The sequence below is a fragment of the Triticum aestivum genome, chromosome 7D, assembly GCF_018294505.1.
Source record: "Triticum aestivum cultivar Chinese Spring chromosome 7D, IWGSC CS RefSeq v2.1, whole genome shotgun sequence".
In the NCBI taxonomy this organism is placed as follows: Eukaryota; Viridiplantae; Streptophyta; class Magnoliopsida; order Poales; family Poaceae; genus Triticum; species Triticum aestivum.
This window is the reverse complement of record NC_057814.1, coordinates 568,054,203-568,066,016: the sequence shown is the minus strand read 5'-3', so window position 1 is coordinate 568,066,016 and position 11,814 is coordinate 568,054,203. Positions and strand designations below refer to the sequence as shown.

Genomic DNA, 11,814 nt, shown 5'->3' with positions numbered 1-11,814 from the left:
AGACATTATCCAAGAACAAGACCAAGAACACTACAGATTAATGAACCAAAGGGAATAGAAATTAAGAGGACAAGCGGGGGAATGAAGTAGAGGGGGAGGAGCGGGGCCTGACCAGTCCAGCGTCGGGGGAGAAGCACGCCGGCGACGGCGTCGTTGCTGTCGCCACTCCTGGTCACCGCCGAGCTCACGCTGCTGTGGTTGGATGCGGTGCCGCCGGTTGGATAGTGGGAGGGGGAATAGGATGAGGAGGGACGCCGCTACCGTCTACTCCGGTTGCGCCGTCCCTCTCCCCGCCGGCGTCAGTGTCGTCGTCGCCGCCGCCGCCACCTTCGTCGGTGTCGTGACAGTCCTTTTTTCGACGGCCCGACACGTTTTTTTTGGACGACCCGACAGTGGCTCCGGCTTCGTTATCCATGCGGCCCATCTTGTAGTTTTCTTTTCTAATATCCATTTCTGAGCCCAGACTCATCTGCACCCGCGCTAAAGAAAAAAATCAAAAAAAAATAAAAATTCAAAAAATCCAATTTTTTTGAATGATAGATAATTTACTTTTGTAATACTCTTTTCTTTTGTGTTTTTTTACTTTTATAATTCTCATTTTCGAGCAAGTAGCTTTGTACTCTTTTTTTTATTGGGTTCGTCTTCAAGGGGAGTTTAACTAAAAGGTTTTTACGAGGCAGCTATATTTATCTATATGACACTTCGTCTCTTTTACATTTTTTGTATTTTTTCTTAACTTTTATATTTGTGTATTTCTTATTTATTTAGATTTTTCCATAAATTTTCAGATTTTCTTAATTCTTAAAATGTAGAAGACTCGAAAGGATGAAAATGAATGAAGGCTGACCTACATGTGTGCCAGGCCATGTTGGCCTTTTTATGTCACAAGTCGGGCCGATCCTTGAGCCGAGGCCTTCGACTGGCACGACACGACCATTTTATAAAAAGGCCGACATATTGTGTGTCCGAAAGTGCCGACCCTCATAGCCATGTTTGGGTTGAAGGCGTGGATTGGATCCTGACGGGTTTCATAGGTTTTAGGGTGTTTAGAATGGGTGTGTGACCCAAGCCAGGTTTATTTGCGAACAATTCCATCGTAGCATCGGCCATTTCCTCTTTCAAAACAAGGGAGCAATTAATTAAGGAGTGTCATTTGGAGGGCTCCCTTGGAGGTCAATTGCATGCCTTGGGAGCGCCTCAATTAGTGTGCCCAGTAGCCACCAGGTGTCATGAGCTGGCGCACCCTTGTGATTTTGGATTATTTTTCTGCACGTGTTATAACGATTTTTGTTTTTTGGCTTTCAGGTTCTTGTTTGATTTTCCCTAGGTTTTGTCAAAAAAAAAAGGGTTCTTAGAAGCAATGCTTTTTCACGATGTTCTGCTTCCCAAAAAGTGAAGCACAATCTGAAAGAAAAAAGCACAGTCATGTGCTTCTCCAGAAAAGGGAGAAGCGTATCTATGCTTCAACGAAAAAGCAAAAATGTTCTTCCTAAAAAGAGAAAAGCATAGTTGTGCTTCTAGTTTATTTATTTTTTGAAAAAACACAACTGCACTTCCAGGTTTCTATTTTTTCGGATTTCGATGGTTTTCATTTTTATTTTGCTTTTTCATTTATGTTTTTTGCTATTTTTATTCAGTTTTTTATTTTTTTGTCCAAATTCATTAATATAGATCTTTTTTTAGGCACATTAACATGGATCTAGTTTTGAAGATCTCAAGGCGAGTAATTATTGTAAAATCGGCCTGGGTCCAGCCCAACTACAACAACCCACCAAGGCACGCACAGGGAGGCCCATTAAGCTGACAGAGGCAGGCGCTATCCCGTTCCGCGTTCCGTCCCGTGTGAGTGTGTGCCCTGCCCCGCCGGCCGCCGCCTCTGCTGCGCCGCGCCACCACTGGACGGACGCCCCGCTGTCCTCCTCCCGCCCCCCTCCCTCCAAGCTACGACCGCGCGATCCGCGCCCCATTCCGTACTGCTGCCCCGCCACTGCCAGTTCCCTTCTCTGCCTCCCCCGCCCGCGACGGCGCGGCACGACGGCGGTGCTCCCTGGTACCCTCTGGCCTCCGTCGGCTAGTGGCTGCCGCCTGCACCTCCGACCCCGAGCGCCGACGCCGAGAGACACGCAAGGAGGAGGAGGAGGAGGAGGAGGGGTGGAGGACAGCGGTCTCGCGCAACTGCTCGTCCACTCCCCTCGCGCAGGAGTCGTTGGCCTGCTGCACGGCTTGCCTACTGCTCGGCTCTGGACAGGGAGGGAGAGCCCACATGGTAATTTCTATCTCCAAACAGACAACTGATGCATCGAACACTTCAGATCTTCAGCCGAAACCGAACTGTAATCCAACTGTGTTTATGCATTGAGCATTTCAAGTTTTTCACTGCTTCACTTGTGAGATGTGATACAGGACATGAATGAAGAGCAACCTCACGTTGAAGATCGGTGCGTACCATGGTCGGATGGGATGCAGCTGCTCAAAGATGCGGCAGAAGGAAAACATTTCCTCCCTACCGGACTTGAAGGGTACTCCTATCTCGAATGTAATCATTTGGTTCCCTGTCAATTGATGCCTCGTGTCATGAACCTGCCGATCTCTGTCTAGAGAACCTCCCCATCATCATGCAGAAAATCACACTGTCTTAAGAAGCAGTAGAATATATTGTAACTTATCGTGTCCTGAATTCCCAGCATTGACACGCTTCTTGGAGGTGGGCTGCGCAAAGGCCAGTTGACAGAAATAACCGGCCAGTCATCTTCTGGTAAAACACAGGTGAAAACACGATTGATCTTTCTTTTCTCAACTTCAAGATGGCTAATATGCTTAGCTGTGAACATTGAGCCGTGGAACAACTGCAGAGTTACTCATAATGCAGAGTTACATCAACTGCAGGTCTGTCTATATTCTGCTGCACATGTTGCAGCCAGGCATATGGGTGCTGTTCTCTACTTGGATACTAGTAATTCATTCTCCCCTAGCCGAATTGCTCACATTCTTGATGAACTTCCCATCTCTTTGATCAAAGAGGTTAGTAATAAACCAGGGATCCATGTTCCTGCCCTGCTCCTACCATTGTCTTCACTCTTCAGGGAGTTATCATATCTTTTATCATTCTTGTGGTGTAAGTAGAATGTCAGAATGCCATTTGCTTTGGCAATCATTAGATTACCCTAAAACTTCTGGACCATGTGATTTCTAAGCACCCGATTTCCAACATGCAGCCAAAGGATATGAGGCTTAAGAGGGTCATGAGCAGTATCATTTGTGAATCTGTATTTGATATATTTGCTTTGTTTGAAGTACTAGATCGACTTGAAGTCTCATTGAATTGCAAGGTTAGTATGAAGGGAAATAGGATTGTCTTCAATCTCCCTTTTTATTATCCTAAACTCTTTTCTCACGTGTCACAAGCTTAATAGGTAACTAATGGCAGTAACAAGATATGCCTGCTTATCATTGACTCGGTATCATCTCTACTTGCTCCCATTATCGGCGGGAAGAATTCACAAGGTTCTTGCATAGCCTTGTCTGATTGATTATTCTTTTGTACATTATATGATGCAGTTTAGCACTTTAGCTATACTAGAACTAACTCACGCCTTAAGGTTCAATGTCCCAAGAGAGACATAACATATACAATTTCTTGAGTTGCGAAATGTAGAAAATTGGTGTAGCGGTCAGATTGTGCAAGATAGATTGTTTCCAATCATTAACTTAAACAACACAGCACAACTAATTCACAAATATGCAGCCTGACATTGATAATTTGAATTTATAATAGTTCACTATGTCTTTGTCAATAATTTGAGTTCTAAAAGCATTATTTGCTGACATGATTGCTTGTCGAGAGGGGCATCATTACTTCTTTGAAGTGTACCTGAACTAAAAGAAATGCTGTTTCTTTTCTGTGAACCTGTATTAAACCCAGCAGGGCGGTCGATGATGATATCAGTGGCGATGATTCTTAAGAAGTTGGCACATAAGCACAATCTATCTGTTCTGGTAATCCCGCCTGCTCTAACTTGATTGGTAGTCATTCATTTCGATTTGAGCATAGTTCTGTTATTTGGAGCGAACACATGGATTCAACTTTTTATCACTTAGTCTCAGATGAAGCATCGTTATACCATTTTTTTTTTTGTGAAAGCCACCCATACTTCATTCAGTGTCACCATGAATCTCCTGGAGAAAATCAAGAAGCATGTTTGACTGTTGTTCAACTAGCCTCTTTTTCTTTTAGTATTTCTTGTTTGTAATAACCAATTTATTGTGTATACACTGTTGACCATTTCCACTGTTTACTAATTAAGTATGCCATCTTATTGGAGAACAAGGTGTGCCGTGCATTTGGAGAAGTCTCATCTCATCTGTAAATTTTTCCTGTTTACTTTATCAGAGGGTAGTTTGTGGGTAAACTGTTGAGTAGGGTTTATTTGTCTATGTACATATTCTGTTTTATATTAAGCTGTAGTCCCTGAATTTACCTGTCTGTCAGGGTTCATGTCCCTAGTGAGAGCCGTGATCGTTGGAGAGGACAGTAAAAGATCCTGTAATTTTATCTTATCAAAGAAGAAAGCCTTGCACTTGTAATTTTCTCAATTGATTTCCTGCAAGCATTCACGGACTAGATGTTAGAATTTTTGAATTTTGGTCAGATGTGAAACAAAAACAATGCAGTTATCATGTCTATCCATCAACCGACCATTTTGATTTTGTGTTACTCTAGGTAACGAATCATATGGTCGCCGGGAATGGAGCTCCAAAGCCCGCCCTTGGTGAGAGCTGGAAAGCTGCTCCACATATTCGGTTGATGATCTCTCGTGATCGTGGGAGCAATATCTGCACCGCAACGACGCTGAAGCACACACTACTGGTATTTTGATTGAAAATTTGGTTACGCTTTTGGATGTCATGGCCACACAGCATTGCTTCCCTTCCCTGCATCTTCAAATTTTATGGATGAGATGTCTTGACGATTGCTAATTGTTGTCATCTCCTTCCATTGCATTCTATTGGACGGGTGGAGAACTTTGTGCTGGCTGCCTTTGGGGTTTTGTTTGGTTCCTGACAGTCTGCTTTGTTGCAGGCTTGTGGTCGCCATATGAAATTTCAGTTCCTACCTAGCTGAATTCGCCGAGCATGCATGGTGTTTGAGGAGAACATACCAGGCGTATCTGGAGAAATGTGTGGCTGCACACGGCGACAACTGGACATGACTATCGACAGCTTCACTGGCGTCAAGATTCAGACTTGGCATGTATCACATGCGCGTCAGACATACTTCCTCCGTTTAAAAATATAAGATGTTTTGGATATTTTAATATGAACCATATACAGATTGAAATGAGTGAATAAAAGCACTAGAAAATGTATATAAATTCAATTCAGAAAAATGTTAGAACATCCTATACATCTGATTTAAATTAGAACATCTTATACTGCCTCCGTACAATATCAGATAGTTTTTCAAGGTAACATAGCTCGAAAAATATTCTTATACTCCCCCTCCATCCCAAAGTAAGTGTCTCAACTTTGTACTAACTTGTACGGAAGGAGTAGTTTTAACGGAGGGAGTATTATTTAAGGACGGCAATCTTTTTAGACGTATGGACAGAGACCTATTTGATGCATGTGACCTCCTGGCCCAAGGTACTAGTATAACATAGGGAGGGTCGTGTTAGCTCCCGGGTGAACAGTACCCCAAAAAAATAGTAAATGTTTTCAAAAAATTCTGAATTATTTTGTAGATGATTGTGTTGGTGTTGCAAGCATGCTTGATAATTTTCATGCGAAACGGAGCAGCGGTGTTTCGTCGGTGAAAAAAAACAAATTTAGGGTGATATTTTGGGATAACATTTGGTGTTCAATTTGTTTTTTTATTGCACAGGCCAAAATGCTTAATCTTTTTGGCTGAAAATTTGCAGGTAGCATCTGGATGTGACTAATAACACACAAAAATTTGTCTTAATTTTTTTGACATTTCAAAAATTATTTTTGGGCCCCGGGGCATGTGCTCCCGGGAGCTGAATTCAATTTCCGTATCAGGGACATAACTTTTTTCTACCAGCTATGAATGAGATGAGCTCACGCTGGCTGTTGTGCTTGTACAGTCACAAACTGATCATGGTTAGACTGTCAGGTAATCTTGAGTCCGTAAAAGAGTTTGTGTGATGCTATTGGTGTCCTAGAAATAAATAAAGAAAACTAAGAGCACGAACCGTATCCTCGGCTATCGATTTTTCGTGCCACGTACGTTCGGGATATGATGTGATTGATCCTAAGTGTGAGTTTCAGCATAGACTAGTAGTAGTAAGAGAGGCGAGAAGTATAACTAGATGAAAACTAATTCCATGTCATGAATGTTTTTTCTACCCGTTATAAATTAGTATAAAGTTGGGTCATCTATTTTGAAACGGAGGGAGTATAAATCATGCCGGCACCCTGTACTCCCTCTGTTCAGAAACAACTGTCGCTCAAACGGATGTATCTGCAAACGGACCAAGGGAGTAGTATTCAAGTTTAATCATGCCGGCAGCGTGTCACAAACGTTCATTAATTTCATTAGCCAACCACCGTTAGTTTAATCACGTCACGAGAAGAAGCTGTACCCATATCTAAACGAATAAATGTTGCGTGTGTTGACATGGACCGGTCGTTGCTTTTCCTGATCTCCCAAAGTCTTGCCATCGTGTGTGAAAAGTGGACGGGCTTCCTACCAGCCTGCGCTCTACGGTATATAGCGCTCTAGTCAGAACAAAGGTTGATTGAGGAGACCGGCGGTCGCCGTGTCCACAACGGCTGCTCCCCGCGTATCCATTGGTGTTTGTCAAACAAAAGTTGTTTGAGGAGCATTCTTGCTCCGCACCTTCGTCTAGTAGCCAAAAGTTGCTGATAAAAGTTTGTTTGTTTCTTTGCGGCGAAGTTGCTGATAAAAGTTTTTAAATATAAGTCTTTGTAGTTAAAATGAGTGAATCCGCACTCTAAACTACGTCTATACACATCTGTATGTGGTCCATAATGAAATCCATACAAAAACTTATATTTAGGAACAGAGGGAGTAGAGATTCAAGACCACCCAACTACTACTAACGTAAATTGGGTTGTGAGTTTACGGATGGAGTACTTAATCATGTCGTCCTTGGCACAGGAAACGCTTCCGCGCCGCCACCAATTACGTGACGAGGCGCTGCAGTGCCCGTGGCACCGGCGGCACATGGACGTGGATGGCGCCCTCGAGCGCTTGCACGACCTGCGCCATGGTTGGGCGCTGCGCCTCCTCGTCCTGGATGCACCAGCACGCCACCCTGCACGCCCGCTCCAGTTCCTCCGGCATCACCTCGCCGTGCAGCCGCGGGTCAGCCACGACGCCCACCTCTCCTTCCACAACCTTTCCCGCGGCCCATACGGGGAAGAAGGTGAAGGACTCCCTCGCCTCAGTCCCTGCGGCCTCTAGCTCGCCGTACCTCTCGGAGTTACGTCGTCCCGAGATGAGCTCGAAGAGCACCATGCCGAAGCTGTACACGTCCGCCTTGGCGCTGATTGGCTGCCCGGAGATCCACTCTGGGGCGAGGTACCCGATGGTGCCTCGCATCGTCGTCAGGGCGCGGCTGAAATCCCTACCCACCAGCTTCGCCATCCCGAAGTCGGCGATCTTCGGGGACATGTCCTCGTCCAGCAGGATGTTCTCCGGCTTGATGTCGCAGTGTATGATGCGCTCGCGGCAGCCGTCGTGCAGGTAGGTCAGCCCTCTCGCCACGCCGAGCATGACACAGTACCGGTCGCGCCAGCTCGGGCATGCGCCGCCGCCGAAAAAGGAGCCGGTGAGGGAGCCTCTGGGCATGTACTCGTACACGAGCATCTTCTCGTCGCCCGACGAGCAGAACCCGAGGAGGCGGACGAGGTTCACGTGCTGGATGAGCCCCAGCGTGCTCACCTCCGCCCGGAATTGCTTGTCACCCTGCCGCGCAAGACTTTCCAGCTTCTTGACTGCCACTTGGACTTGGATCGTGCTGCCTCCCTTGTGCTGCTTCAGGACCCCGCGGTACACCGAGCCGAAGCCTCCGCCGCCCAACCGCTCCGAGAAGTTGTTGGTGGCGGCACGGAGGTCGGCGTAGCTGTACACAACCAAGGAGGATCCATTCTCGTTCTCCATGTACACAACCAGTCTTCTCCGGGCAAGAAGAATCCTCCAGGCTAGTATGACCGACGCGCCCAATGCTGCTACAACGGCCAGTGTGATGCCAAAGACAAGCCATGATTTTCTCCCCCCTTTCTTCCCGTGTCCGCCATGGAGATCTTGCAATGCTCTTTGTGAAAGCCGGAGATAAAAGTCTGACCCGGGGCTGCTGGAGTCCGGGAAGAGCTGCTCAAGGTTGCGGATCTCTCCGTGCCAGACGGAGCAACCCCCGGCCCCGGCGGAGAAGGCGTAGGCCTGGCACGAACAGTTCTTTTGGCAAGTCGACTCACACTCTGCTTTGCTCTGGGCGGCGGTCATGGCGAGCGGCTCGTCCGGGAGCTTCACGTCCGGCAGCGCCAGGAACCCGTCCGTCGTCGACCCATTGTGCGCGCACGCGAGCGGCGAGCTCCGGCGGCACCCGTCGCTCCAGTCGCTGAGCGTCCAGTCCCTCTCCGACGCCGGAGCGAACCCGGGCGGGCACCGGCACGGCAGCTGGCTCCTCTGGTTGCAGACGCCGAATGCGCCGCAGAGCGCGTACGCGTCACACTGCACGGTGGGCGCCGCCCAGAACAACTGCCAGCTCCGGCTCGCAGGCACCCAGACGAACTGTTTCTTCTGGCCGTTGAGGTCGAGCACCAGGCGCGTGATGGTCGCGTTGTCGGTGAGCACCGTGGTGGTGCCCCGGAACGCCGGCGTGTCGACGAACGTCGTGTTGTAGAGGTTGGTGCCCCGTCCAGTCGCCGCCCCAACGTCGCCCTTCCAGCGGCCCCCCGTCCAGACGCCGCCCCGCCAGTACATGCGGGAGCGGTTCCACAGCATGAAGAACTCGGCGGTACCGTTGGGGTCCAGCGTGTCGTAGAACATTCCCGGCGCGGGGTCTTGGGCGTTCCGCCATGACGTCAGCGCCTGGTACTCGCCGGTGAGCTTGTTCTCCCCGAGCCACGCCCCCGGCAAATACGTGTCCGTTGGGTGGTCGAAGCTCTGCCACAGCACGTTGGAGGAGTTGCCGCCGTCGACAAGGACCAGGTTGCCGTTGTCGCGGATCTCCGCCGTGTTGTTTGAGCTTGGCGACGAGGAAGAAGAGAGGTTCGAAGACCACACCACGACCGGCGAGGCGGAGGCGCTGGTGGCACCGACGAGCTCGAGGTTGCCGTCGTCGGCGGAGACCCGGAGCTCGGCGGAGGCGAGGCCAGACAGAGGAGTCGCGCGGTTGCCGACCCAGACGACGGTCTGGCCGGGGATGTTCTTGTACCAGATCCCGAGGTAGAACCTGCCGTCGGAGCTGCCGGCCGGGCTGAAGAGGCCGAGCTCGAACTTGCCCTGTGCGGAGACCAGCGTGTCGTTGCCCCGCAGCGGACGCCGCGCCGAGAGTGTCGCCGCCGCACCCACTGCAGGATCCAAGCACAAGCAGGCAAGGGCCATGAAAGTGGCAGTGATCAGTGGCATGGTGATGGTGGAGCGCTTCCGTTTGCAGGGGCGCAGCCGAATTTACAGGTGAATGGCGGAGACGGGTCAAGTCCTACTGCGTGATGACCCCGGCAGGCATATTTTTCTGGCCAAGTTGTGCTGCTCGTGCGTCCCCTCCGTCAAGAAAGGACAGGAGAGAGTGGGAAATGGGGACAAGAGGCAAGTAGTTTCAACGAATGAATGGCTGCTGCAGCGCTGAATTTTAGTGCGTGGCATGACATGAGGGGTCAGAGCTTTGCCGCGAGACTGCGAGTCCACCATGGTGACGTGCAAAGCAGCTGGAAATCTGGAATCACCTTGGCCCATGCTAGGACCGGCGGGCGAAAGTGTCGTTCTAAACAAAATGAGTTAACTACATCATTGCCTAAACTTATTCGTTGCGGTCAGTTTAGTGCCTAAATTTATAAAATACATAAAAATGATGCTACAACTTGTCGCATGGTGCATATACGGTGCCTCCATCCGTATGTCCGTATGCCACCGTATTTGCTCTCGCTGCGGTGTGACAGCTGGCGGCTGGCCCACAGATCAATGGGTGAGCGTTGCCTGCGCTGGGTGAAATGCGTATGAGTTTTTTTTTTCAGAAAATCCCGTGAGATTTAATTAAAGTCAGAAATAAGCCATTAAAAAATATACTGCATCATCGAATTGGTTTCGACCCTGGGACCTCCACGTTAAATAGCACGCACGCTAGACGCCAAGACACTGCAATTTCCATTATAATTTTTCAAGTTACTGTTTGGTTTTTACAATATATTTTAAATGTCCAATATACAAATATGCAACTATTGTCTATTAAATTATTTATTCTATTTTTATTATTTGTAGTTCAAAGAGGTAAACATGAACTGTTTGTAAAATTTGTGTGGATTTAAAAAGTTCAACGTACATTATGAAATATTGCGTAATTTTTTTTGTATCTTCATTCAGGACCACAAGTACGGAGAATTATTTTGTATCTTCATTGTATTTTTAGAATATATAATTATTAAAAAATCAACAAAGTTGTATTTTGAAAATTGTTCAATACATATTAAAAATGATTGTGTAAAAAAACAAATTCTATAAATGGGTTAAAACATATTAAACGTGTTTGTAGAAATGTAAGAATAATTTTACACAATAATTATTTTAATACATATCAAACATTTTATGAAATAGATGTTGTAATTTTTTTGAATGCGTGACGGGCATTTTTCAAATACACGTTTACAATTTCTTAATACAAGTGAGAATTTTCCAAAATATCTTGCTTTTTAGAAAAAGGCACTAACACTTTTTTAAGTTGATGGCAGGTAATATGTTGAGTTGTTCTCTTTTTTTCAAACGTGAGAATTTCTTAATAATTTTCGAAATTTTCTGCAAGTCAACCTTTTTCTTTTTTATTTCTCTTTATTATTTCGTCTGATATCCCTAATAAATAGTACTGTATCTGGATATTGCGTAGATAACTATTCTTGGCTTATTGGTTAGCACATGTGAACGTTGTGCGTGAGGTAATGAATTCAAACCCTGCCGGTGCGCTATTTTTTTTATTATAATCTATTTTATCCCACATGCTGACATGCGGGGCCTAAATCTGACAGGTGAGATCAATGCAGTTTGGCATATTTAAATAAAATATCAGGAGCTTTTTGTGAAAATTATTTAAAGTACAAGGAATTTTTTGTAAAACAACCAGCCCACTCCTCTCACAGGAATTGACATGTGGAGTCGACGCCATGTTGGCCCACCATGTGGGCTATGCATATGCCCGGATACGGACGGAGGAACCGTATTTGAACGTTCGGACAAGTTACGGCACTAGTTTCATGTATTTTACAAGTTTAAGCATCAAAGTGATCGTATCGGACAAGTTGAGGCACCCATGGTGTATTTAACTCAAACAAAATAGGATGACCATACTTCAACGTAGCTTCACCATCGGCGGAAGTCATGCTTAGGAGGATCGGCGGAAGTCCTGCTTAGGAGGATCTGAGTTAGAGGGACAAGATTAGAGCGCGGCAGGATTGCTTGGAGAGCAACGATCGTTACCACGTACGACTAGATAGGTGGGATAGTGGCGAGTAATCCGCATGTGGATTAATGGCCCTGAGAGCCATGGCTAAGTTGTAATTGTATGAGATTATGATTGCACGATGTATTGCTCTTCGTGCATAGGCACGTATATATGATGT

General features: G+C 46.9%; 3 protein-coding genes across 3 annotated transcripts in view; 1 reads left to right on the top strand and 2 right to left on the bottom strand.

Moving 5' to 3' along the window:
- LOC123168224 (PRKR-interacting protein 1) overlaps window positions 1-401 on the bottom strand; it is a 5,214-nt gene extending 4,813 nt beyond the window's left edge. Inside the window, exon 1 of the mRNA XM_044586097.1 lies at window positions 113-401. The gene's annotated coding sequence lies outside the window, so the exon portion shown is untranslated. The remainder of the gene's footprint in view (window positions 1-112) is intronic.
- A 1,660-nt stretch (window positions 402-2,061) lies between these two features.
- LOC100192176 (DNA repair protein RAD51 homolog 4) lies at window positions 2,062-5,387 on the top strand (the record flags this gene model as incomplete). The annotated part of the gene is given in 9 exon segments (XM_044582953.1): window positions 2,062-2,266; window positions 2,404-2,519; window positions 2,685-2,766; window positions 2,887-3,021; window positions 3,216-3,329; window positions 3,414-3,504; window positions 3,923-3,996; window positions 4,721-4,867; window positions 5,081-5,387. Coding segments are annotated over 9 exon segments (804 nt in total). The 3' UTR covers window positions 5,123-5,387.
- A 1,523-nt stretch (window positions 5,388-6,910) lies between these two features.
- Window positions 6,911-9,795, bottom strand: LOC123165325 (G-type lectin S-receptor-like serine/threonine-protein kinase At2g19130). Its single transcript, XM_044582952.1, has one exon. It carries the CDS (start codon window positions 9,614-9,616, stop codon window positions 7,166-7,168), a length of 2,451 nt encoding a protein of 816 aa, XP_044438887.1. The 5' UTR covers window positions 9,617-9,795; the 3' UTR covers window positions 6,911-7,165.
- Window positions 9,796-11,814: the final 2,019 nt, after the last annotated feature.